This window comes from Acanthopagrus latus, chromosome 19, assembly GCF_904848185.1.
Source record: "Acanthopagrus latus isolate v.2019 chromosome 19, fAcaLat1.1, whole genome shotgun sequence".
Classification (NCBI taxonomy): Eukaryota; Metazoa; Chordata; class Actinopteri; order Spariformes; family Sparidae; genus Acanthopagrus; species Acanthopagrus latus.
Genome location: NC_051057.1, coordinates 15,929,414 through 15,957,069, shown reverse-complemented (window position 1 = coordinate 15,957,069; position 27,656 = coordinate 15,929,414). Strand labels below are relative to the sequence as shown.

The 27,656-nt window shown below is 41.0% G+C and overlaps 1 protein-coding gene across 5 annotated transcripts in view; it reads left to right on the top strand.

Moving 5' to 3' along the window:
• Positions 1-27,656, top strand: part of pou6f2 (POU class 6 homeobox 2) — an 82,124-nt gene that overhangs the window by 48,831 nt on the left and 5,637 nt on the right. For 4 of the 5 annotated variants that reach the window (XR_005071517.1, XM_037079379.1, XM_037079376.1 and 1 more), the window contains 4 exons: positions 11,340-11,471; positions 17,857-18,066; positions 19,819-19,960; positions 24,318-24,486. Coding sequence is in view for 4 of the 5 variants with exons in the window: in XM_037079379.1 (XP_036935274.1) it covers positions 11,340-11,471; positions 17,857-18,066; positions 19,819-19,960; positions 24,318-24,486 (653 nt within the window). In the remaining variant the exon portion in view is untranslated. The remainder of the gene's footprint in view (positions 1-11,339; positions 11,472-17,856; positions 18,067-19,818; positions 19,961-24,317; positions 24,487-27,656) is intronic. The other variant, XM_037079377.1, reaches the window with a different exon arrangement.

Here is a 27,656-nt window from a genome sequence, read left to right as displayed (position 1 = left end):
CAGGATGAGTTGGGCTATTTGTTTCCCCCCTTGCAGCCCTCTCCGGCCCTGTCACGGCCTAGTGAGACTCAGCAGGAAAAACAGCCTCTGGATTTAATGGGCTCCAAAGGCTAGCTGCTACATCGCACCAAACACACTGTCCAGTCTGACTGTGGATACAAGGGCTACTGACCAACATACAGATTCACACATTAGGCTTGCATCAGCGTACAAATTTCTTAGAATCTGTTATTCTCAGACACAAAGACAACAGGAGCAGGGTTATTTTAGAACAAACACAGTGCGTTGATAATACTTGAGACCCTTAGCTTTAGATAGATTGTCTTCTTCTAAAAGAAGCAGCACGGCTGATTATGATGACTGAGGACAGACCTCCCTTGAGGGGGGCCAAAGGGGCCACATCAGGTATCATTAAGATATTGCCTCATCAAATAGGATTATGGAGCATGTGTTGGTGTGTATGTGTGTGTGTATATGGGTGGGTGAGGCAGAATGGCCGTAAAAGGTTTAGTTTCTCTGGGTCAGTGCTGGTGTTTTCAAAGAGTGCCGGTGTCACCCAGCGAGGGGCTCGCCCAAGGACAGGCCGCAGCCTCAGCACCCACTCAAGGCTGCAATAGGATTTAAACGTCAGCTCCGCCTCCCTCCGCTCCCTGGGTCAGTGATTGGATTTTCAGGCCCAGAATCACTGAGGATCTTGCGGGTTGATTCACATATGTTTTATGATTTAGGGAGACTCACAAACACAGGCTGTGATTGGCCTTTTGTATGTTTTAATTGAAGACACAGAAAGGCATTTTTGGCGTCACCCAGAGGAACTGAAGTCGAGTCATAATTACCATAATACAATCAGCATTACACAGATAACACCCCTATTTCCTGCTGTCATTATTCCAACATGCAGAATCACCCAGCCATTCAACTATTTGCTGAAAATACAACGCAGAGCTGCAGAGAGACAAACACCCATTATGTTCCAATTAATGTCCCATTGTAATTCTCTTCTCATGGGAGGTGTGTGATATTCTCTCTAAACCCATAGTGAGGAAATCCTGAGCATTCATTACATCCCTGGTGTTTTATAGTGTTTTGTGTTTTTAATTTGTGAGACAAAATGCATTAATTGGCTCATTAATATCCCTATTAAAATACAAATCACACCACAACAGACTGTGCCCCCTTGAGTCGATGGTCTAAACTCAGATTACTGCAGCTAATTTGGTTAAATGGAGTAAAAATGTACCTTTCTACCCCGCCCTCACCCTCTCAGCTCCCCAACATGTAGAGTACAGTTAGATGCAGCCTGTGGCTGCCTGAAATAGCCACCACAGTGATGACAAATAGACGAGGGAGATTATAAAATTTGCTTAAGTGTGTTAATGGGCTGATTGTGGGAGCCCGCTGGATTTTGCTGGAAGTTGATTGATTAGAGCTGCGGGTTTTCTCCACGCCCGGAGAGCTCAGGGATTTGACGGGGTAAAGGCGCTCGCCAAGTCTGTTACACCGGAATTGATCTTAATTAGATCTGAAAGACCTGCCACAGCAGAATGGTCGCGGCGATTAAAATGAAAAACAGGAGAAATTACTGATCAAATTAATCATAATGTCGGGCTACAGCTGTAGGTCTGGTGTAATTTGCCACTCCAGTGAGTTACATCAGCCCAGGCAGGGAGAGGAGAGGCAGTACATACTGATCCGTGGCAGCGGGAAGCTTAGGCCAGCCTATCAGTTCTCTTATTCTAGTTCGTATGGCCCGGACCCTCCTGACCCAGCTGCGCCATCCAGTGGAGCTCCAACATGTTTCCCTCTCTGTGGCTCTCATCTAATTAGTAACTTATTATTACCTCTTTTTTTTTCACTAGGTCCTTCAGCATTATGACATTCTCCATCTTCAACAACGCAGCGCTGTCTCTCTGTTGTTCCTGTCATAGCTGTCTTGTCACCAGCATGTTGTGTGTTAGATAATAGCCTCTGACCTTGGTCCAGTGTCTGGCTGGCTGGTTTTCGGGGGGCCTGGTGGAGACGGAGGCGTCCTGTCTTCCCCCTCTGCCAGACTCCTGCCGTCTGTCTGTGTGTCTGTCTCTACTCCCCTTCGCAGTCGTCTCCTTGATCGCTGTCAGAGCCTCACACTGGGCCTGTCCACTCTCCATCCGCACACTCATAGGGGTAATTACAGCCTAGGGGCCTGCCTCCTATCCCTGTGCTCCACAATTTACCACCAAAGCGTCCACAGACATCTCTCTTCTTCCCCACTGCACCCCGACATCACAGGACCGCAGGGCCTCAGACCCACAAGTGCTGCAATTACCTGAGCCTCTCCTCTATCCTTTTCTCTCTCTCTCCTCTCACTTCTCACTCTCCTTGCTCTCTCTCCTCCTCTCCCCCCTGCTCCCCTCTCTACCCCTTGGCTCCCTCACTATTCCCTGGCAATCAGCCTTCATTAGAAGCCTCTGGTGAAAACCCATCGTCACCAAGGTCAGCGGCTGCCAACCACAACGGCCTTTCAGAGGCCTGGCTGTCTGCACTCTCCATCTCTCCTCACCTCCTTGCCATTCTCTCCTCCTCCTCCTCCCCCTCCCATTCTCTCCACCATCCTCCTCAAGTCTCGGGACCATCTCTGCTGTTTTTGTCTCCAGCTGAGGCCCCTTCAGACACTCATGTCACTGTTTTCCGCTGCAGTGCACTTTTACTTATGTCAACCGCTGTTAAAATCACCACTGTCCAATTTGCTCCAAATGTCTCTCTTTTATGGGTGGTGGGCGTCTCACCCATTATATTAACATGTGTATTAAATGAGCCTTGCACATCGATTAATTGATTTTCCAGATCAGCCCCACGTCTATTCAATTTAGCGAAACGGGCCGCCATCATTCCATGGGGTATTAAATCAAAATTAAAATGACATGCTCAAATGTAGACCCAATGGCTCATACTGTGGCTTGTCGATGAAACTGGCAATGCCTAAGTTGAGGAAAGAGTCCATTATCTATCTCATATCTCATAACTCAACTGTGGTGTCTGTGTCTGTGGAAAAAAATCACAGAGTTTATTAATAGAAACATCATTCTATAGATTTTTTTCAGCCATTTTCTTGCAGGATATTTGTCCTTTTTCTGTATTTTTGATCACATCAATTTGATTTACATTTACAATGTGCTCATGAAAGCCAAACAAATTCATGTTAGTCCGAACTGTATTTATTATAAAATCAAAAATAGGGCTGCAACTGGCAATTATTTCCTTGTTTAAACGATCAATTGTTAGGGCTATAAAATGTTAGAGCATCAAGAAAATGTCAGTTGGTATTTCCAAAGCTTAAGCTCATAAAATATTCACATCTAAGAAGTTGAAATCAGAGAATATCTTTTCTTAAAAAATGATACTCATACTGATTAATTGATTACCCAAATAGTCGATGAGTAATTTAATAATAAGCAAGTAATTGATTAAAACTTAACTTATCACAAAAGTGTTTATTCAAGATTGTTCACTCAAGGTAATTATGGGCTATACCTAATGATGAGGTCACTGAGGTGTGGACCTATTTATTCTCGTATTTTTTAAAATCACAATTTTCTAATAAAACTTTAAAATATGTATAACTAGTATGTGGTGCCAGCCTGTGTGTTTAAATGGCTGTGCTGCTAGTGTGGGCTGTGTGGTTTAGAGCATGAACAGGCCCTCAGCTCTCCAGCAGCTCAGCCTAGCCTCTTATTAATGCACAGGAGATCCGGCTCTTAAGAAGGCAGAAAATTGCCTTACATAACAAGCGCTCCACAATTTAGAAATACAAATGTGCACTGTTGACTGAAGCAGAAAATAAGACTGTTGCCCATCAACAGAACCACATTTCATATGAATAATTATAAAGCATGGGAGCTAGATGAGGAAAACAACCTGACCATGACAGCTCTACTACTTTTATTTACTTCAAATGAGGGATTAGGCAGGAAGAAAATCTACAGACTTAAGGACCAACGATGAGCCCTGAATTTATAAATAAGGAGAAAGTTAAATTTATCATATTCCAGAGGCAACATTTGGAAAACTGTGAAGGCACTTTCACTTTCAAAATTACACCTACAGTCTGTCTTGCACTTCTTTTTTGGCCTTTCTGGTTTTGGTTTTCAGCCCTCACCAAGTTGACATTTTCTTCACTTTTTGATTTCCGCGATTCTTGTAAACCTGGCCCCGTTACTCTGTCGGCGGGCAGAGGGCTTCCAGCTCAGACACCCAGTAGAAAGGCACAGCTCCCTGATCAGCCCACATGCACATTGGGGGCAACACGCATTAGACGCCCACAGGGGAGCCTTCAGATGGAGCACCAAGCTAGGGCTCACCTAACAGTGGATAAGGAATAGGGTTTCTTTAATTATGAGGCAGGGCTATGACATTGAGTTCCCCCCTTCCTCCTCCAGCAGGCTCCCAGACACTGTCTAAGTGCTCCGCTCCGCTGAGGAGGCCAGTCCCCCCGCGGGGCGCGATTCCACTGCCTGTAATTTCTGATGCCCATTAGTGACCGCAAACAGAGCACCGGGTTCACACAAGGAATACAGCCACACAGCTCTGCCACGCTGTAAAAAGACCCTTCTAATGCAATGTTATTGCATTATGCCCTCCTCATAGACCAAGTCAAAAGTCCCATTTGTGGTCCCTGCAGAATATTATCAGAAATTCTTCTCCACAATGTTTTTTGTGGATAGCTAAGATAGATTTGGTTTATATTTTGCAATGTACACATAGTGGGCTGCATGAGTTGAAATTCCTCTAAACTGCACTCTGCTGCCTTGAACTGTATTAGGAACATTTTGCACTTTTTTTTTTTCCTGGTCGTTGATTTTATGCCCTTTTTCATTAGAAGTAGGAATGTGCAATTGATGGTTTTGTAAATAGACTCAACTAGAATGCAAGAAAAGTGCATTTTCTTCAGTCCACTCCTCAAAGAGGGGAGCCTTGGAAGTCAAAACTGCAGTAATCAATACAAATATGCCTGGAAATGTCATCAATTCATCTCTCCACTTATGCTGATTTAGCTTGTGCCAACACTTGTGTATATTTGGGAGAAAAAGTGAGAGAGACAGTGAAGCAGGGAGACACAGAGGGAGGGAGGGAGGTGAGGGAAGGGAAGGGAAGGGAAGGGAAAGGGAGGGAGGCAGATTTATCGATCAAGGGTGACCACATCTTAGCCACAGAGCCCCTCTCTCGTGATTAATCTTAGGGCTTAGAGTTGGCCAATGACACATGACAGGCCTCCCCCTCAAACTCCTCCATTTCTCTTCATTACTGGCCGTATTTTTGGACACCACAGTCGAGAGTAATCATTTACCTTTATTGTGTTTATAAAGCTGCGGCATGGATGACCCTTCCTATATTGAATTGAGGACATCAAAAGATCACTGGACATTGATTAGGAGGATATTAAAGTCATTCAAATGCTATATTTATATGTCAAACAACAGCAGAGTGAAAAGAGACGGCATTTCCACCTAAACGAAAATGAATGAGTTGTAGTCGGCGCAATGGAAATAGAGCTTCTAGAATCAAGAAATATGTTTTATTACGTATCGAGTATTCGAGATAATTGTCATCCAAAGGCTGGGTCTTTGATAATGCAGCACAATAATATGGTTCATAATTTCTTCATAGCCTGATCTCCTGACTCCAATTTTCATTTTCTCAACGCAACTGAAAACAGAGCCAGGTATCCACTTTAAAGTCACAGCCGGAGCAGAAGTAGATTTACTGCAACACCGGTTTAAAGCCACTATGATTTCCGACCCAACACTAGTGTGATACAGAAATAACTGCACCAAATATGTCACATCATGAGCTGAAACGGTCAGCACTTTCCTGTAGATACTTAATCACCAAGTAGTTTCAAATTTAATACATCTGGAAACAGCTAAATATTATAGATCATTCCTCAGGAAGAGAAATCGTATAAGAGGAATGTAGTATAACTTATATTTTTACTCGAAGACTGTCCCCTAACCAGAGGAAATATACTGCTGCTGTGATTGATGACAAAGAACCCACTCTGAACCTCTGTGCCTCACAATTATCAACAAATGGGCTGGAGCAGATTTTATGTAATGATTAAAGCTGCTGTTAATTTCACATGAAGGTAATGAGCGGGGAGATTGACGGCCACTGTCCGACACTTCATCATCCCTTTATAGTTAGTTTAAACGTTTTCACGACTCTTTTCCTCCTTCATTTGCATTTTGCCTCATTAGATATGGCCATTTCTGGGGCCGTCCGCGATATCCATTTCCTGGAGTTAATGCATTTTATTTGATCAGCCAAACCTCCTCAGTTAACTAGCTGTCATTCTGGCGCTTCATATGACATCACTCCATTAGCACCCACCATGCCACCTCAGCCACCTCCACATCAACACCCGCTGCACCCACCATCCCTCCACTGCCTCGAGCAATTACAATGTCCGACCGTCACCGGATGCAGCGTTATTGTATTTTGGCGAGTGTTATCTGCCCCAGTTGTTCTATCCGTCTTTCACTTCCCAATATTTTTCCTCAAGAACGGCTCTTTTTGGGGTTTATTTTTCACAATGGCTGCAGCAGAGGCCCAGTGGTGAGCAATAGTCGGCGCTCGGAGGGCTCAGAGTGCACGACCACAGTGTGAGGCCCCGCTAACCAAGGGACCAGAGGTGTTTTGGAGGGCCTAATGGCATTTTGATGTTCATAAGCACAGCGGATGTGAGGGAGGGGAGACAGGGAGGTGGGAGAGAGGCCGTTTTGGGGGAGGGAGGAGGAGGCGAGTCAGCGGAGGACTGTCAGCGGAAGACTAGCAGAGTCCTGACAGACAGAGAACGTGTTTTCTCATGTCACAGCTGATTACATTCACTCTGGAGTGGGAAAAGAGCAGGAAGAGACAGAGATGTGGAGAACGAGGGAAACTTCCATGTTGTTCCACAGATAAAGAAAACAATACTGCTATTGACTGTTGATTTACACTGTTTGAGCCACGATGACGGTAGCGAGTAAAGCATGAAAACCTTGTCACGTCACATCATACTTCCACCGGTAATCAGAGACTTTATGAAAAGGAAAATATTTTTGTTTCAATCACTTTCTCTACAGAAGTTTACATATAGCTGTGTTCATTGTAAATTATAAACGTTACTGGCCACTAATTTGCTAAATCATTTTCTGTGCTCTTTTATTCTCTTTCAATTTTTCTCTGATATTTTGGATAAATGTTTGATTCTGTTGTTGAATCATAGATGAGAAGAAAATAAGTTTTTTACACGCTACTGAAGCCTGAGCTTAGACAAATCTGCCTGCCTGCTGGTGTCTGGACCACTTTGTCCATTTATCTGTGCTCTTCTTTTTTCTTTTTTTTTTCTTTTTTTTTGTCCTGTGCAGGCCCAGAACAAAAAAAGCAATTAAGTTTCCAACGGGCCACATGAAAAGAGCAAAACCAAGAATAAACTCCAGTTAGTTTGTGTCAGACAATTTTGGTTTCCAGGGGTCTCTCCACGGTTTGCAGGGACGCTATTTTTCCTTCTATTCCTGAGATTACACGGGTTGCTGCACCAGGTGACCCTCATGGTCAAACAGGCGACGGAGAGCCTGGCGGAGTTTAGATTCCCTCCTCTTCATACCGCGCAGAGAAAAGATGCATTTTTAACAATTTGTAAGCTTTTCCCCCCTTAGAGACATTTATTTTGTGTTTGTTGATCCCTGTGCAGCCCGGTATATTTGGCTATATTAAATTGCAATAGTGCAGAGAGGGACAGACTTAAAGGTGACAAGATGATGTCACATCATATAATGGAGGCAGTGCTAAAGTTTGCTGCTGCATTTCTGGCTTGAATTAAATGTTAACATCTCAAAGATTTCTTTAACAAATACCCTGACTCCACTTTATTTTTTGTGTCTGTGTTATCCCAGCACTTGTGTGGCTGACCACAGCGACTGAAAATCCTCTTGACGCCCTTTTCACGGGGAATGAAAAGAATGAAACACAATGGTTAACATGCAGGCTCTGCAAACTGGAAGATCACTGTTTATCTCCTCCAACACATGCAATCAGTACAAATGCTAGGCAGGGTCTGTCATTTTGCGCCTCCCGCAGAGGTGTTGAGAGGAGTCACCGTGGCGGAAAATCACCTGTTTAGGTGTTGAACACAGCCGCGCCTCTCCTTATTCCTGGCTCTCCTTCCAACTGCTATCCATATTACCCAGTGCCAGGAGATGCAGCAATAAAGCTTGCTCTCTTTTCACCCAGATTTACCAGAATAACATAGCATCTGAAAGGGCTATCATTGAATGAAACACAATCATAATATTTCAAATAAATCTGAAAGCTTCGACAACAACCTATCACTCACGCAATGACACAGAGCGCAGCAGATTTTCAGGGACTCTGGGTGTGCTCGCCTGAGCAGATCACATTATCTATGTGTTTATCTGTAGGCTCTGTTTAACTCTGCCTAACTGGCCGTGTTGGCTTTTGTATGTGTTCCCATTCACTGTCACAACTAACATAATACTCATAAACCAACATGGTTTAAATACACCCACTTTCAACATTTGGGGATGTATTTTGTATTCACAGTTGTTCATCCAACTTTTATTTTATTTTTACTTCCTCATAAGTCAAATGATCTGATGAGTATCAGAAACTCAGTGATATTAACATCCAGAAAAGACTCTCTTAAGAAAAGTCCCTCAAACTGATTTACATCTGACTTAGATAGTAATGTTTGTGTTACTGATGTGTTGGCCAAAGCCATCGTTTTGCCACCTTCCATTATAAGACGTAGGTAGGTAGGAAGGTAGGAAGGTAGGAAGGTAGGTACGTAGGTAGGTAGATAGCTAGATAGATAGATAGATAGATAGATAGATAGATAGATAGATAGATAGATAGATAGATAGATAGATAGATAGATAGATAGATAGATAGATAGATAGATAGATAGATAGATTTATAAAGATATTTACATTATAACAATAAAGGCTTCGTGAAATGGTTTACATTATTTAACTTATTACATAACATTATTAAGGATTTTAAAATCTATATCACAATGGGCAATATATCAGCAGTATATCATTATCACTTTATATCGTCTTAGATTCTGTTAACTGTTGTCTGTATTTTTCCTGCTTTTAAAGGCTGCATCACAGCAAAGCAATTTAATTTTCTGAACTTACCAGACTGTACTGCGTTGCTGTAATACTTGCCTTTACCCATTTAATCATTATATCCACAGTTCTGATGACAATCGTCCTCACAATATTGTTACAATATCAATATTGAAGTATTTGATAGAAAATGTTGTGTTATTTTATTTCATTACCCAGTCCTAGATTATGAAATGATTATGAAATGCATTTAAGGACATTTTAAAATGTTGAGATGTATATTGCGTATTGAGATACAGCCTAACATAATGCAATATTACTTTGAGACCATATTGACCAGCCCTAATATCACAATGTGGCAAAATTTTGCAAAATCGGGTAAAATTAAAAGTTTGCATAAGTTTCTATTTTCCAAAATATCCCTGCATTATTAGAAGCCAGGCCTAATAACATTGATTTTTTTCATCCTGTGTTGCACTCTGTATTATAGTCAGACATGATTGAAAATGTCCAAAGCATATTGGAAAACAGACAGTTTGGTAATGTAGACGCAGTTTATTCTTTTACAAGATACAGATGTAAAACTCTTATTATCTCTTAGTTAACGTCAACACTGTTATAAAAAATACATAAACATCCTTTCTTTGGAAATTAAACATCTTATATTATTTGAAATTACACATTTTGGGATACATTGTTTGCTATGTAATAAATATACTTACTGAAATATACTTAATTATTAGAGCACCCAAATTGGTCAACATCTTCCCCATATTACATGTAAGTTAGATAAATTGACTATTGAATGATGCAGTTTAATTCCAGCTTGACTAAAGTTCTGTTATCGTATTACTTTTGCACGTCAAGTCAGAATCTGGTTTTCTAACAATTGAGATGTTGAGATATTTTCCGAAGGACAACTGCTGGACACATAAAAGACAATCTTGCGATTATCGAGGAAAAACTGGATGACTTTCAGGCGAGAGGAGGCAATATCAATCACGGCCAATTTGAGGCCACCAACATGAAATATGATTTCATAAGACAAATGCAGTGTCATTCTTAATGTGCTTAACCTTTACTGTCAATGAAAAAGTATTGATCGCTCTGTGGCATTTTTTCATCATTTGATTTCAGAAAGTGTAATAATATATGGTGGTGGGGTACGATAAAAGATGAATGGCAACTGAATGATCTCAGATGAACAGAGCTGAATCCCCTGCAGAGTACAGAGAGCGTGCAAAGAATTCCTTTTGCAGCACATTGCATTTTACATAAACTAAACAACATATGAAACACATGCAATAATTTGTTATTTAAACCTTTTTTTTGAACCTCTGCTATTAATTCTAGCAGTTTTGTCTGAATGCAGCTGGCCAGTATTAGCAGCAGGGAGCAGGCAGCCTGCTCCAAAGCAGTGTTTCTATTATTTCTCTATTCTGTTGAGTAATTGGGAGGTCTCCTATCTCTTCTTGGTCTTTGATCTACTTACTCAACCTAATAAGACTTTGCTCTGCTGCACTACAACCAAATCAGCAGTGCATTTTCAGCCCCCTAATAAGTGGTTAGCTTGATTTATATGGGTAATCTCGTCGATGTGGCGGGGCTCTACAGCCTCTCCCCGACGCAAGGAGCCTCTTTTCACAACCACAGGCCAGACCAGATGAGTCCATTACAGCGAGGGTAAAGATGGTCATTTTAACCCTCCTCTCCTTCAAAAGTAACAGTGTGCTAGTGCATTATGACGCGGGAGGAATTCTTAGTCGAAGCATATTGAAGCGGTTGACGATACAGTGATGCATGGCCACACTGCCCAGCTCTATTGTGAGAGCGGGATGCTGTTGGGCCGTTTCTGCGGGTGGAGCGACTCTGCTCGGCCCGCGGGGAGCCCTGGGGGCCAGAGGAAGCACTTAGAGTGGTAAAATGGCCACTTATTCACAGCCACCCTCCCCGTTCTCACTGCTCCTCCCTACCCTCGAGCCTCCCACTGGGTTCAGGAGCACAGACCTCTGGGAACTTTATGATGGACTGCATCGCCCTCTCTGCCGGACTGTACAAACTACGCTGCAGTTAGCCTATTCCAACTTCGGCAACAATGAAGTGTGAAGCCCCCTTCCCCCCACACGCCAAATTTTCCTCAACCGGCTGCTTTGCATTGTACTCCTAAACATGTGCACAAGCAACATAAACAGCTGCAGTTCTGACAAATTAATTATTTTCCCTCAACAGCTGAATCCGCTGGCCAGCCAGGTAGCAGCAGCAGCAGCCATGGGATCCATCGCCAGTTCTCAAGTGTTTGGAAACACCCTGTCGAACCTGCAGGGAGCCACCGGACAGCTGGTCACCAACGCACAAGGACAGGTGAGTGCTTCAAATCACAGTGTTCCCCACACATAGACTTTCCTTGGAAGGGCTATCCAGTTATATTTGGTGGCCCAATTTAGCATTTTTTCCATTTTTTTAAAACTTTTTTTATCCATTTGAGTGAATGACAGCATCCTCGACTGACAAACTGACAATCACATATTATTAAAGCTTAGCTGATATATAAGTAACATATAAGTATTTTTAAGAGATTGAAAAAATGCTTGGGATAATTTGACAATAGAGTTTATTGTTAAACTGCCTCTGTTTAATTTCTCTGTGACATGTGTTTGATAATCCCATTTTTTTGGATCACTGCAAAAGTTGTGTTTATATCAGCAGATATATGATATCAAAATGTTTTACTTCCTCATTTTGGTATCACCTCTGCCCCACAGTTTGAATATTATAACTATAAATAAATTCTATTCTCTAGAACTATAAATTCATTAATGCATTAATACCTATGCAGCCTGTCCTATTTAATGTATGCCTACTTATGCTGTCTTCACATAAATGCTTGTTAGTATTTTCAGTCGGTTTGCTAGACAAAATACACACAGGGCTCAATGGCAAAGGAGAAAAATCTGAAATGTGTGTATGTTTTTTGGGTGATTCGCAAACATACTGCTGATGAAGAGTGTCAACTTTTAAAGTGATTCTGGAGAATGATTGTTGGGGGTTTTTTTGTTTATTTTGGTCTAATTTTCATGTTGTCAAATATACCTCCCACCTTCTCCACCACAGGTTAGTGGTCATTCTGGGAAGCACTTTATGGCTAACACTTAGATGCTAAAAAGCTTTCTGAATGATCAGTTATACAAAAAGATAATTAAATACTGCAGAGAGGAAACAGTGTCTGTAAAAGCTGCTGCTACACCATTTATCCTGTATGAATGTGCATCTCCAAATCAAACATTTGTATCGTATTTCTGATCTTTCTTCATAGATTTCTAGTGGTGGGTCTGTGTGTTGTGTTTGAACCGTTTGTCTACACCCTAGTAGCCACACCACCATATATTAAGCTTTTTGGGAATAAACAAATCCCTTCTTTCTGTTATCCGCATGCGCCTGTCGCAGTAAAATGCTGACCTTGTCATATTTACAGGGTGGCTGCAGAATTGTTCCATCAGTAGCCAGAGGCTTGAACGATGATGCTTGTCATTGTGGGACCCTATCTAATGAATCATCTTATCGCAGGTGCACACAGCACATATTAAAGGAAAATTGTATGGACAATGTGCCCTTTCGTGCCACTCTGTGTTATTTACCGTAACCCCTGTTTCATCTTTCAACACTTATACTGTCCATGGTAAAACCAAACATATCTTTAGATTTTTAATGCTAAACTTAACATTTAGTCTACTGAAGTGAAGTTCCAGAACCACCAGTGTGACCAGGCCTCATTGTTTACAGTAAAGTGTTGTCTGAGTGCTTGATGCTAAACGTCGCTAATGAGACAGTATGGACTTCCCTGGCTCACAAGGTGCCTGGAGCACTGGGGACAGATCACTGTGGATATGGACTTGATGGGATGCTCTGTGCTTTTGTAGTGTCTTGGCGGCTGACAGCTCCTGACATAATCAGGTCACAGAGGCGGTCAAAGCCTTGGGCTACAGCCTTTGCTCCCCACCTCATTATTCTGCAGCATTATTCAAACGGAGGGCTCTGAAACATGCACTACCCTATCAGAAGGTCCCGCCCCCCCTTTCCCCCCAACACTGAGGAGATTATACAGGCTAATACATACCCCAAACAAGGCTGGAGGTCCACCAAACAAGCTCTGAGAACTTGTGATGTCAGCAGTGAAAGGCTGCAAAACACAACGCAGTGGAGCAGCAACATTTTGATTTGTATTTACCAGAGAGCTGCTTATCATCTGTTCAGAATAGTGTTTAATTGGAATTTAGGGAGCAATCTGTATCATCAATGTATTGCATGAGTAAAAAGTCACGTCCCCTTGAATGTAAAACATAGGATACCGTCTTTGAACTCTTAATTTCTTCTACAGCTCTGTCAAAAGATCTTTTCATAAGCAAGAGCTCTGGGGACCTTGAAAAGTGGCAGGTTTGATGAACGTGTGGAGTTCAATATGTTTTTAAACCTTAATTATATTGGCCCCAGCCTTTTTTTATTCTCCAAGGAGAATCAATGAGGCCCTTTTGTCCTCACTGCCTCTACAACAGTGATTAAGGCTGTGGATAAAAGCCAGAATATTGTGAAGTCGCTCTCACTGCTTTCCTTTATGAATCTGTGGCATTTTTGTCAACATCTATTCAGTGCAAATTCTCAGCTTTAATATGGCAGTAAAAATATGTTGGGATGTTTGGACATTAAGAACTGTTTTGTGCAGCATATTGAACGTCATGAAAGAAGAAGACCCTGAAAATGGGTTATGTGTTTGGCAAATCCCAGTTTGGTGTATGGAATCCCACTCTTCCCTGAATTTGGACTGTCAGGCTATCCTTCCGTTTTACTCCCAGCATTCACAGCTTTTGCTGAGTGCTTTAGTAAGAATCACATGTACGGTTAACCTGCAAAGCAAGTTAGCCTGTAAAGTGAGTGAAGCTGAACCACAACACAAGTGTGCTCTGTGTATTGATGGAAGCTTCCAGCCCTTAGATCACTGTAAACTGCTATTGACCTTGTAATTGTAAATCTACTGTTGGGCTGCAACTATTGATTATTTTCTGTATCAATCGGTCCATGCCCCACAAGTTCCTAGATTGCTTGTGTTGTCTGGCCAACGTTCCAAAAAAAGGTATTAAATGAATTATGATATAAAATATAGAAAAGTTTAGACGTCGATCAACTAATTTCTGTTAACAACATCATTGCTGCACTAATTTACAATATCTGCATATTTGAAGAAATAAAACAAATGCTCTTAAATGAATGGAATACCTACCGCCCTACCCAGGAAATGTCTTCTCTTCAGTTCACTGATATGTGTCTTCTGTTTGAGGCTTTGATTTGCTCTGAATGTTAGCTTTAGGACCCAACTTCCCAAACATTTTCCCTCTTGGGTCTCAATTCACTGCATGAACAGCGGAGGAGAGAAAATGGGCAGAGATATTGCCTGGCGACCATGGCTAAAGACACAGATTGCCCTGGCTGGAGAGATGAGATGACATTTCTGTGGAAACAAGAGCAGCATAATCTTAATGAGTTCTGCCGGGTGGAGAGAGGCACGTTACGCACATGTCATACGAACTGAAGCGGGAGGCAAACACAGGGAGCCAAAGGAAGGAGAAGAAACTAAAAGATGACTGAGGAGAGGAATGAGAGACGGTACTGAAAGCTGTTTATTTATGAGATGTTGGCACGATGAAATTGCACCTTAAGAAATGGAAATGATTGCACACCTTCAGCAAATTTAGGCTAGTTGCAGAGAGAGTGAAGTTCCTGCTGGTTGATTTTGGGTTTGCAGATTTGAAAGCACACACTCACTAAATATGAGCTGTGTAATGTTCATATGAGTAACTTTACTGTTGTTTGTTATCAGTACAAACATGAGGAATTGATTGCAAAAACTGATGGGTTTCAATGACATTTTGCTATGGAACCAGTAATTTGGCAATTGCTGTCCGAATTTCCTTGTGGAAATTTGCAGCCTCCGAACTCGAAACATTCCAGGTGCAAGATGCCAAAACACACACACACAATTGACCCCCACAGCAGTGTAGCCTCTTTGCAGTATAAACCAAGTAAAAGAGGGGAAAACGATACATGAGGCAATTATACATTTTATTTTACAGCACATTTACACTTGTACATATTTAAACATTTAACTCCCCAGCCTTATATAAATAATGTAGTCAGGGTAAGTAAGTGGATTAGTGGTGTTCCATTGTGCTTTTTCTAATGGTTCGGCGTTTTCTGGAACGCAGCATTAGTCTCGCAAGAAATAGACCAAATGAGTTAGATATTTAAACATAACTGAAATGTTACAAATGTTTCTCTTTGTCCAAAAAAAACAAAAAAGAAACGATTTTGAAGCATTTTACAGTAGGAAAAGATCTTAACGTATTTACAGTTTCATCTAAATTTCTTACCTTGGTTTGGTACCAATACCAAAACAGTGCTTATTCAAGTAAGTAAATATGTTTGGAGAATAATAATATTTTACCAAACTGCCAAATGCAACAGTATTTAAAAGGGCTTCAACCGCAGCTAACAGTTTTTTTCATCGTCAGTTTATCTCTTGGTTATATTCTGAATTATCATGAAGTTGTGTGGTTTATAACCTGTCAGATAAGGTTAAAAAGAAACATTGTTCACTGATACCAAAGCCCAGTGATATCCTCAAATGTCCTGTTTTTTCCACTTCTGAAAAGATATTAAGTTTGCTGAAAAGAATCATATTCAAGAAGCTTCAATCAGAGAAATTTGTCTTTATTGTCTTAAAAAATAAGTCCATTAATTTATAATGAAAATAGCTGGCCTTTAGTTAATAGTTCACATCTAACTGATTAATTGTTGCACCTCTATATAACTACCTTTTCCTGAATTAAAAAATAAGCCAAAGTAAAAAAGAAAGATTTTTTAATTTAAATCTGGAAATTTTGTTAAAAGAATAAAATAATTTTTGATGCTATGCTTGAGATGCTTTTATCTTGTCACTCACAAGGTATTAAGGTTTGGTATCAAGCCTTGATTATCTAAAAACTGTAAACTAAACTGTACCCAAAGTGTATGATACAGTTTTGCCCTCGGCCTATAAATCAACACTCAAACAGCTGTCTCTACACTACAGACTCTACTCTTCCAGCCCCAGAGGAGCCTTGAGACTCTGCCGTGAAACATCTGCCCGAGATAGTCAGATGGAGAAGCATTGCATGGTGGGACAGGGACGACGAGAGCTAAGCTGTCACTCGCCTGCTCTTTTATTATGCTTATAGAACAACCACTTAGTCCAATGACGATGAATAATTGAGCGGAACAAGTTCCCTGCCACAGTGGCATGCAAAGCGGGATCACTGGGACTCGGGAGACAAGAGCGTCAGGCAAGGCAATAAAATATGCTAAGTGGCAGGAGAGCATTACAGGGAATTTGTAAAGCCGGCGCGGAGAGAGAGATAAATTATCTCTCCCCTAATGCGAAGCAACGTAAGCAAATGAGCCGTGGCAGGGATGAATTACAGATTGTCGGCCCACCTTTCTCTCACTGATCCCTCCCTATTATGTCAAAGAGACAGGGCAGAGAAGAGGGGGAGGCGAACCATGCGCTGAAACACATCAGCAGTGGTGGCGAAAGAGACTAAGGGGAGAAAATGGTTGGCTCATGCTGTTTAGAAGCTCTTTGCAGGTTTGTGTTGCTTTTAGTTGAGGTGTAGGAGCTTGTGCTAAAATATGAACTTAAAGAAAAGTGCATTTTTTGCAAAAAGTGGGAGCAGATTTAGACTGATGGGCGTCTCATCCACGTTGAGCCGCTCTCCGGTGTAATGAGGCTTGGTGGAGGAGCGATGTCAGCGGGGGGGCGGCCAGGGCGATGGCTGCTCAGGAGCCGCTCAGAACCAGTCCCCAGATGACATTAACCTTCATCATGGTGAAGAGGTGCTAAGACCCCCCTAAAGCGCCACTCTTGGCCACACTCTGGCAGCTCTGAGAGCTAAAACGCTGCAGTGACACTCTGCCGCCCCCTTTGATCTGCCCTTCCTGATTACAGCCACAGAGGAGAGGAAAGCAGGGGCTGGAGGGGGGTGGAGGAGGGGTGAAGTACCCCTGGGACCCCGAGTTGAATTAGAAACACGGGGTCCTGTCTCACTCTCTGATGCTCCTCTTCTCTCCCTCGTATTGTTTCTTTTCTTGGTCTTTCTTTTTGCCTCCTCCTCTCTGTCTGTGTGTGTGTGTTAGAGAGAGAGAGAAAGATAGGGTGAAATGGGGGTCTCTGTCTCTCAGCAGCCTCACTCCTTCTCACCAGAGACAGACAAAGACACTTAAAGCACAAACACACTTAGACACACACGCACACACACACACACACTCATCCTGGTCTTGGCCTGGTGATGGATAATACAGTCAGTGGTGTGCACCATCACACACACAGGTATTCAGCGCTGACCTTTGCAGTGCGCTCCCAGCAGTCTGCTTTGGCTTCACTTGCTCCAGCCTGTAAAACCTCCTCAGTGACAGATGATCAGTGGACACTTGTGCATGTTTCTCCCCTGGAAAGCTGAGTGCTCTGATTAGCCTGGACACACGGCGAAATGACCGGCTTGTGTTTCGTTTCTGATCGCACACAAAAAGCCCGCAAAAAATAACAGACTCACAGCGGCAGAGATCATTAAGATGGATACCTCCAGTAGCGTTTACCCTCTCTGGTCCATCTTCTTTTTAAAACCGCCCAGCTGATTTCGTCTCCTCTCTACCCCCTTTGTAGATAATTGGAACAATCCCACTGATGCCCAACTCTGCAGGGCCCTCCAGCCAATCAGGGGGTGGCAACCCAGCACTGCAGGTACAGCCAATTACACCTCAGCTTCTGACCAACGCTCAAGGCCAGATCATCGCCACGGTGATCGGCAATCAGATCCTGCCTGTCATCAACACCCAGGGAATCACGCTGTCACCAATCAAGCCTGGACAGCAGGTAACACATACTCTGATGCACAAACACACGCACACATAGAGGGAGATATCTTATAAAGCATCTTATTTAACACTTAGATCAAGACTTTAAAACCGCTGAATGAGCAACACCTAGTGGAGTCAGACTAGAGCTCTGTTTATTTATAAAAGTACGGTCTGCTGTATGCTAAACACCTCACATTTTCCTGCTTCAGTGCTCATTTGCATCATCCCACTTGGAAAATCGGAGCATTTGGTACGATTGTTCAGAAATGTGTGTGTGTGTGTGTGTGTGTGTGTGTGTGTGTGTGTGTGTGTGTGTGTGTGTGTGTGTGTGTGTGTGTGTGTGTGTGTGTGTTTAAGTGTGTGTCTGTGCATGCTTGGAAGGCACTTGTCAGCCAACCTTTCAGACTGCTGCGCCCCTGCAGAGCCCAAAAAACAAAAAACAAAGCAACACTTTTCATCACCCCACTTAAAACTCAAAGACTCCTGCGTCTGTTCTCTGTCTTTGCACTCTTCCTCCGTCCTTCTCTCCGTCCTCATTCACTCTCTCCAGACTTATGATTTGTCCTCTCTGACCTGTACAAGAAAGATTTTGTTTTGATTTAAAGGAATAAGACAAACAAGTTCCTTTTATTTCGGAGTTTGTGCTGTAAGTGTAGATGCTCAAACAATTTGAAGATCTATACGGTGCACCAGTGTGAAGTCAGATACATGCACACAACAACGAGACTGTTATTGACTTGATAATGGCAATGTCAGCGCAGAATTACAGGGTAAAAGTTCACGTCGAAAGCCCGCACAGTGCAGGATGGATGAACTCTCGGCAGATGGACACCTAATTGTGGCTCCCTGAAAACACCAGATCATACTCTTGAATGAATTAATGCATTTGTGATAATGTTTATGCTTTTGTCTCCACTTCAAAGCCCGCATGTACACATTGTTCCACGGGCATAATTTACGGTTGTCAGAGCCTGCAGTCTAGAATATTTCCAGTGAAGCTAGATAATTCTCCGAGCCTGTCAACAGTCCTGACAGTGTGTGCATCGCCGTTGACACCCCCCACCATCCAAACAAACACATGCCACAGAGAAAATAATTAATTGCAAAGAAGGAGAGGAGAGAAGCCGGCCCCAGCTTATAGTGGAGACAGCTTTTCACTTTAAAAGTGAAGGCGTACCATCTTGATCTTGTAAAAGCAATTCAAATGTGCATGAAACATGAAAATACATAGTTTTTTTCCGCCATCAGAGCACGTAGCTTGTGGATCATGAATTATGTTTGATACGGGAACTGCTGTGTCCACATGTTTTTATTTCACATTCGGGTTCCCATTATTAGTATCCTCTCGAGTCTGATGACAAGAGGGAAGACTCTAATTGTCATGAGCACTTTTCCTGTTTTTTAACTCAGTTGAGTTGAGTGCAAAGATGCGATTATAGAGAGAGTGGAGTGCCTGAGTTGACTTTCACTGCTGTAGTCTACTGAGCAGACTATTGACACTATATTCTGCTCTGTCAGTCTAAATACTCCAGGCAGTAATTAACATTTATTCATCATCTGCTACAAGGTAAATCTCATTACATTCAGCTTCTAAGTGGCTAATTTAATAGCCGTTGATTGGTTGATTAGATTTAATATTACAGCCCAGTCATCATAATGACATGATTACTGATTATCGTGATGAAGTGAAGGAAATAATGGATATTTTCTGTACTCCATGCTGTCAAATTATTGTGTCAGCTCTGTGTGTTTCTGTTTGTGTGTCCAGCAGCAGGGTCAGACAGGCCCAGCGTCGTCTCAGCCCAACCTGCTCCACATGCCCCACAGACAGAGTCCTCTCCACCAGGCCTCTTCCTCCTCCTCCACCTCCTCCTCTTCCTCAGCTCTCAGCGTGGGGCAGCTGGTCAGCAGTAAGTGTCCGACACAGCTCGCCAAAACTCAACATGCCGTCAAATACACAGAACAAAATCCTTTGACACGTATTGCTTCAGTATGACAGTGAATGTGCATTAAAATGTGAAGTCAAATTCAAAAATTCAGGCAACTGTAGCTTTTACGAACAGGAGGAAACAGTGTATCTGTCATGGATTATTTTCAGCAGCGGATTTCTACAAATTTGGTGCTCGAGTGAGTGTTAACAGTAGCAGGATGGTTCATGTGAGACTTACTCCAACTACACAACAGTATGTCTTGTTTGGACAACACTAGGACACAGAGGACTGAGATTTATCAAGAAAGAGCTACATAAGCAAAGCTCGCTGGCAGCATAAATTAACTGTTGGTATTGGTCTTTCTTTTGTTTACAATACAAAAATATCACTGGACCTCATCTCTTAAAGGTAGGATTACAGGGCAGAATTGAATTCAAATATAATATTCAGATGAATGTTTTCATTAGTGTATAATGACCTGAAACATCATGGTGTTTTTGTTGCATTTGAATGTGCTAGTTATCTACAGAGGAAGAGCGCCCATCCGCCATGTAACACTTCCATGTTTCTGAAGTAGCCCAGAACTAACAAACCAAACACTGGCTAGTGCGGGGTAATACGAGGGGTGTTACAAAGTGGCTGCAATTAAATAGGAATTGTTATTTATTGCTAGATTTCTGTACTTGTTCTTTTTCTGTTAGACTGACTGTCAGGATAGATAATAAAAGAATGTTGTATAGCAATTCTTCTCTGCAAGGTTTTACCTGAGCCAGGCCATTCAACCTTGATAGCAATCATATCTATACAGGGTTAGTAGTATATATGGCTGTTAAAAGAAAAAATCTCCCATGTTTTTTTTTTTCTTTAGGCTGTTTTCATTGGAAATACTTTTGCAACAGTTGACAGTGTGTTTTGGCGGATTATCCAAAGTAACTTAAACACCGTTTCTGAGAAGGCTGATTAAATGTTTTGTGCACCACAAAGGAAATTTGTATGGACTTGTATCGAGGTGGAGGAAAAATCTAAATGACAGATAACTCAAAACTTTGGCATATAAATCCAAAAACCATCTACATGGCTAGATACCACCAGTGGTAAGAGAATGAACAGATCTCTTTGTAATCTGGGTACACTGTCTAAAGATTAAACATGGTGGATGCTGAGTATCTACATTACCTTCAGCGTGGAAAGCTTTTGACTTATTCCCACCATCCTAGGATTGTTTTATTTTTTCCTGCCTGTCAGTTCTTTGGTTTATTAGATAATCCAAAGTGGCGTGTGTTACATATAATGAACATAAGTTTCATTCTCCCAATGCGGGGGCCTTTGGCAGAGCCTTATAAATCACTGGGCCACAGCCTGTCAGCATTCAGCTATTGCCTTTAAAAAGTCTGTTTTATTCAGATAAATTTCATTTGTCGGAGTCGATTCCCCTAAACTCCATGTAAACTCATTTCAAAGGCAGCTACAATGCCGCTGAATTTAATAAAAAAACAAGTCGCCATTGATCAACCTGTTGTAGACACTGTGTTTAGTTTGTATTTACTCGAAGCTAGGAAAATATCTTATAAACTATTTTTGAGTCTGCACAAAATCATTGTGGTTCAGTTCTGAGGTAAATAGAATTAATGCTTTATGCTGAGTATGAGTCATATCACTTCCTCTCAATATCACTTACAGCATACATACACATAGCAAAATCCCATGACAGAATCAGAGTCGTCTGCAGAGGAGAGAAGATGAAATGTCATTGCATTCGCCGGCCACAAGCAAAGTGCAGAAACAGATTAAAAAATTGGGAATGTCTGTTGCTGTTATATGAAATAATCAGATGGGAAAATGTCAATCAGAAAGAAGAATGTCAGCAGTATTTCGCCTTGAGGTTGTTTTTATCCAGAGAATGTCAGCTGAGCATACAAACCGTTTCCTACTAACTTCCTACCTACCATTCTTTCACCACGAAACCTATAGTCTTTAAAATAGAGGTGAAACTACCTTTTTATTTATGCCCAGCAATAACATGTCATAGCTGGATATGCATGTTAATACAGATTTGAATTCGTTCAGAACATCCTGTGATAAAAACTATTGTGAAATCTAACTATTGAAAAAATTATCTGGCTCTTCAGCTGTGAATTTCTCCATTCTGTTCCACCCGCTAGTCGATGACGCTGCAATGAGAGACCCAGAATAGTGGCTGATATTGGCCAGACTGCTAAACAATAAGCTTAGATATATACTATTAAGTGTGGATTTACAGATTGATGTTTTCATTTGTTGATTTGTTGGTTTGTCAGCAGGATTACACCAACTACTTGTTTACTACTGAACAGAATTCCACAAAACTTGGACCCAGAACAGACCCAATTAACTTGTGCCACAGAATGTTCTCACTTTCTCTAACATAGCAAGTTCTTTTTGCAAGTGTGCATGGATCTTGATTAAATTAATCGCACAACATGCTACTTTGGCTCTGAATTTGACCTTTGTCTGAATCCCCTGTGAGTCCACAATACCTGATTGGTTACACACCACATTTAATAATGGCCCAGCAACTCTGTAGAATTTGAATCTGCAAAGTATCAAGTAATTTCATCACTCCTGTTTCTAAATTTTCACTACCAGTAACCAGTGATGTCGGTGTGTTTTTCATATTATTATTTGATACTTTTTTATTAAAATATGACTTACAGCTGCTTTAAAAAAAAATTGAAAGATCACCAAGTCTAGCAAAACACGATTTCAAAATGAAATTATACAGTATAATTGATGTATGATCACAGATGGGGCAAAATTGAAAACACATTTTTATTGATTCGAGATGTAAATGCAGTGGCTCATGGACCTCATGTCCACATACAGATACAAATCACATGTTGAGACGAGGTGTAAATAACGTCTAAAACTGCAGTAGTTGAGGGACAGGAGAGCCGGACTAACTGGCAGCTCCCAAAACACAAACTTCTTTAACTAAAATGAGTGGCGACAAGCCAGACGGTCCTGGCACATAATGGACAAGTCTTGTCTTTAGTTTGTAAACGTTTTTCTAATTGTCTTTATCTGCAGAGAAATTGACTGTTTAACTTGACATTGTCCTGTTGTGATTATTAAGCATTTTAGTCTGTTATTTCTGTAAAGAAAAGAAGCTTTAAGTGTCCAGAAATTGATTGTCTCCATTGTTTCAGTGTTTTTTAATTGGCTTTTGAAACGTTTTATTCACTTTTCTGTTTGTTTTGCGAAAGCGTTATTCCACCATTCATTATCGCAAAATGAATTGAGTCGTGACTTGATGTTTAAAGACAAATATGGATCCAGAGTTTAGGCCAGTCGAGCACCGCCGCTTTAGAGTACCATTAGTCTTTCAAACCACTGAGTAAATAGACTCTGTTGGGAATGATGAAGAGATGCTCATCAATGTGGAGATGATGGGACCCGAAGCTGTGAGTGCTCATCCCTCCCATTTAGTCTCTAGTTCCTCATCTTCCAAGTGTTCACACGTCTGGAGCACGCCGCATACGCTACACGTCACTTATGAGGCACAACGAGATGGCAGCCCCATAGATTTTTGCTTAAATACGCTTGGAGGATTCCTTTAATAATTCATTGATAATGACCAAGATGAATAATTCAGAGGCACAAACTTTGCTTTAGTAAGCAGGATGCCGGGGCACCTGACATTGATGTACAATGTGAAATCACTTTTTATTAGCAGAGAAATTCTTCAAAATGCTTCAGTGAAGTTTTTCAGATGCGGAGATTCACAAACAGCATTTCTTTGTGTAGAGAGCGGTCTCTCTCTCTTTGTGCATGAGGCTCGCTGGTGGTTTGACGGCCTGAACTGTCTTCACTGAGGGTCAGATGGATGAAATAATGTCTATATATATATTTCATGTTTGTTTGAGAGTGCTTGCTTTAGAATATGTGTATTCATACAGAAAATTAGAAAATACCCACAGTATCTATCTCCTCAAAATCTATCCATCTATTGAATTGACAGGCTCTGTGTCATATGGCTTTGTCCATATTGCTTTTGTATGAGAGATTAAAGATTTACACTTGCAAGTCAGAGCCGTGACACGCCTGCATTCACACCTGAGATGAATTTATTCTTCAAAACATCTCTCAAATACAAGCAGTTTACAGCACAGGGACACAGAGAAATAATAAGTACTGACCCAGAGCAGGACTTATCTTTTTTTTTTCTTCTTTTTTTTAAGTTGTTGGAGACGATCATGATCACATATGTCTGGATGTTTGCTCCATTCACTCTGAAAAATGAGGGAAGCGACGGGGGAGCAGAGGGCTAATCAAATGAGATGTGTGTGTTGTATTGTAGACCCTCAGACCGCCCCCAGCGAGGTGGACGGGGTCAACTTGGAGGAGATTCGTGAATTTGCCAAAGCATTCAAGATCCGCCGGCTGTCCCTGGGCCTGACACAGACTCAGGTGGGCCAGGCGCTCAGCGCCGCCGAGGGGCCGGCGTACAGCCAGTCTGCCATCTGCAGGTAAGAACAAACAAAGAGGGTAAAACTCCGACAATAAAACGCTCATTATTTCTGATCAGTATGTCCCAGTTCTGTCAAATGAAAGCAAATAAAGTCGTGCAGTCTCTCTGAGCTGTCTGGTGCTCATAACTGTCATCTATTTTTCATCCCATGTTTTAACAGACATTATTAAGATATTAAAATACATAATTGACTATAACCACCCTGACAAATGAAGCTCTCACATCTCTACTTACCCTCCTTCCTCTCGCTTCCCTCTCACCAGCTGACATGACAGCCGCGCGTTACTTATGCAAAATACATACACAAGTATTACACGAAGCACTTAAAGCATTTAATAATTACTAAGGCCCGATGCCGGTCGCTCCGCCTGAACATGAGAGAGCTTGACGGCGATGATCTGTTAATAAGATTGCCATGTTTTACTGCTGCTACGAGGACAGTTTAGTCATAAATGGTGCATTATATATTCATGAGACAATCAGACAATCAGTGTTTCATCCCTCCCGTTGTTCCACTTGACTAACACTTTGCCTGAGTATGCTAAATGAGCCGTGTTTCCCTTTCAAGTCAGAAGAATTGGGCTACATTGTGCCAGAATATGACTTTTTCAAGAGAAACAAATAGCAAATGTATTAATTCTTAGTGTTAAATTAATTAAAACGTTTACAAGAAGAAGTAATTTATTCAAGTATTTTCTAAAGTCTGATTAAATAGTTAATTTTCTGTGGTTTTTTTGTCAAAGAAACTCAACACCATTAAAGTGTCTTTGGCCTCCGATCTTGACAAATATTCTCCTCCGTTTCTCAGTAAAATGCCTGTTCTTTTTCCTGTATTAATTTTAATGTCCCTCTGCAGTGCATGTGCTTTGCTGATGACCTGTGCTGTTTATGTGACAAGGCGCTGCCACACTCTTTTAAAAATTTCATCACATCAACATCAAACGGGCGATAAAATGTGAAACACTACAGAAGCCGGGGGTTCTTATGAGGCCCGACTAATGTTTAAAGTCTTAAAATCACACATGAAATATTCACGGCCAGGAATAATTCAAATATTTATAACATACATTAAAAGCCATTAGCCTCAAAAATAAACACTCTGTTGGCTGTTATGAATGCCGTTAAGACAATTTTTTTGTTTGTATGACATCGGACATGACATCCTGATGTTTTAAGTAGAGGGGCGAAAAACTTCACATGCTTTAGTTTAGTTAACATCAACATAGACATGAAGTTTGAGGAGCAGCGGGACGTCACGGTAGCTCTGGGGCTCCGACTCTGAACCCAGACAGTGAACAGACACTGACAGATGCTTCCATCTTGTCTGCTTTCATTGCTCAGTATGTTTGCAGGGACTTTATTAGTTTATCTAAACAGGCACAGGCATTACAAGAGGGCATCATCAAACCAATGATGGAGCAGTGTGTCCTCTCTGCCTCAAATATGGTTAGTTTAGATAATATGAATGTAACAAAACAGGGAAGATACTGATTAAAAAATTGAAATTGTCAGACATTTATCATTTTAATTACATAATTTAAGATGTTATAACATACCTTAAATTCTTTCTTTACATTGCTGAGAATTCAGTACAAACTTGTTTACCAGGATTTTAACTTTATAACCAACCAGGAATACACAGTCAGCCTGTGAAAATAAAGAGATAGACCGAGGCTTATTTTATCAGTAGCTCTACATAGAACAAACCCTAAGATGTCATGAGACTTAACAGAGGTAAATGCACTTATATCACAAAGGCAGGTAAGTGTTCCAGATTTATTAAATATTGCTGATAAAATACCTGAAAACAGGTATATGAATGAATTTAAATGGATCATTGTTTATCAGTGGTAAGGCCTTACAAGAACTTTAACTATAAGATACAATAATTAACTACGTATTAACTAAATTTATGTAGAAATGAGGAAAATTTTAAGTATTTTATGCCACTTTTCAATATTTATTTATTTATTTATTTTTATTTTTACAGGGAGAGCACACAATTAAAAGTAGGTTTCAGAGTTTGGTAGAAACTAATTTGCTAATTTGCATCTGTCATCCGGGGCAGGTAAACAAAAAAACACAGAACAGCAAGTATACTACCTAAAGCAGCACAATACATAGAAGTCCATTAATCTGGATGTTACATTATATAGAACAGCACAATACATAAAAGTCCTTGTACTTGAGAGTATGGTTGAGCGGTATGAATAAAATATGTCTATATCGCTGTCTGAATTTTGGCTTATTTATCTAGATAAACATACACGTTTGGAAAATGAGTTTAGGAATTGTTGATAAGAGAAATAAAGAAGCCTCGGGTGTCTCTTTGACTCACTCAGTTAAACAAATTAAAGCACTTCATGTATCACATTGATTTCATTGACAGTCTTTTCAAAAATGTTCAACATAAACATAAAGTTCTACAAAAACCAGAGAATAGGATCAATCCACATCATAGTTTAACAGTTCATGACAGTTACAATCTCACCCTATCCTTGCTGACAACAACAGACAATAATATATAAATCTTTAGCTGAATCTTTATTCTAGGCCTACGCATTAATCGAAATATTATAGAAATCGCAATACAGCCAAGTAAAAATCCCTGAAGCTGTCATTTTATGAAAAAGATCAAATGTGACAGCATTATAACTACTGTAGTGCAGCAGAGATGTCCTGTTTTGTAAAGAGTGCAATAAAAGCCCCCGTTTATAGTTATATTTATTATTTTAATCGTTTTTCAGTAAAAGATGAAAACTGTGATCCAAAAATTATGATTCCCATTAATTGTCAATCATATCACAATCATAACATCAGATTCAAAATAACTGCAATATGATTTTTTTTTTTAATTAATTTAAATGTTCAAGCTGTACTTACACAGTACAAAAGTTTAAGAAGTGAACCGGCATGAGAATGAGTTGACTTGTGCTGATAGTTTTTTGTTAAATCTGATCATCTGTCTCCGTACGCTGTAGATTTTAGGTCACTCTCGCCCTGATTCTGAGCGTATACCTCTCACGCAGCTCTCTCTGGTTCATGACTGTAAACCTTCAGGGAGACTGTAAGCCTAAACTCACAGCATGTGTAAGCAGCCTCCTACAGTACTTTTAAGAAGAGCCAAAGAGGCTGGAGGTGCATTCAGGGCCATTTCTCCCTCGTGCT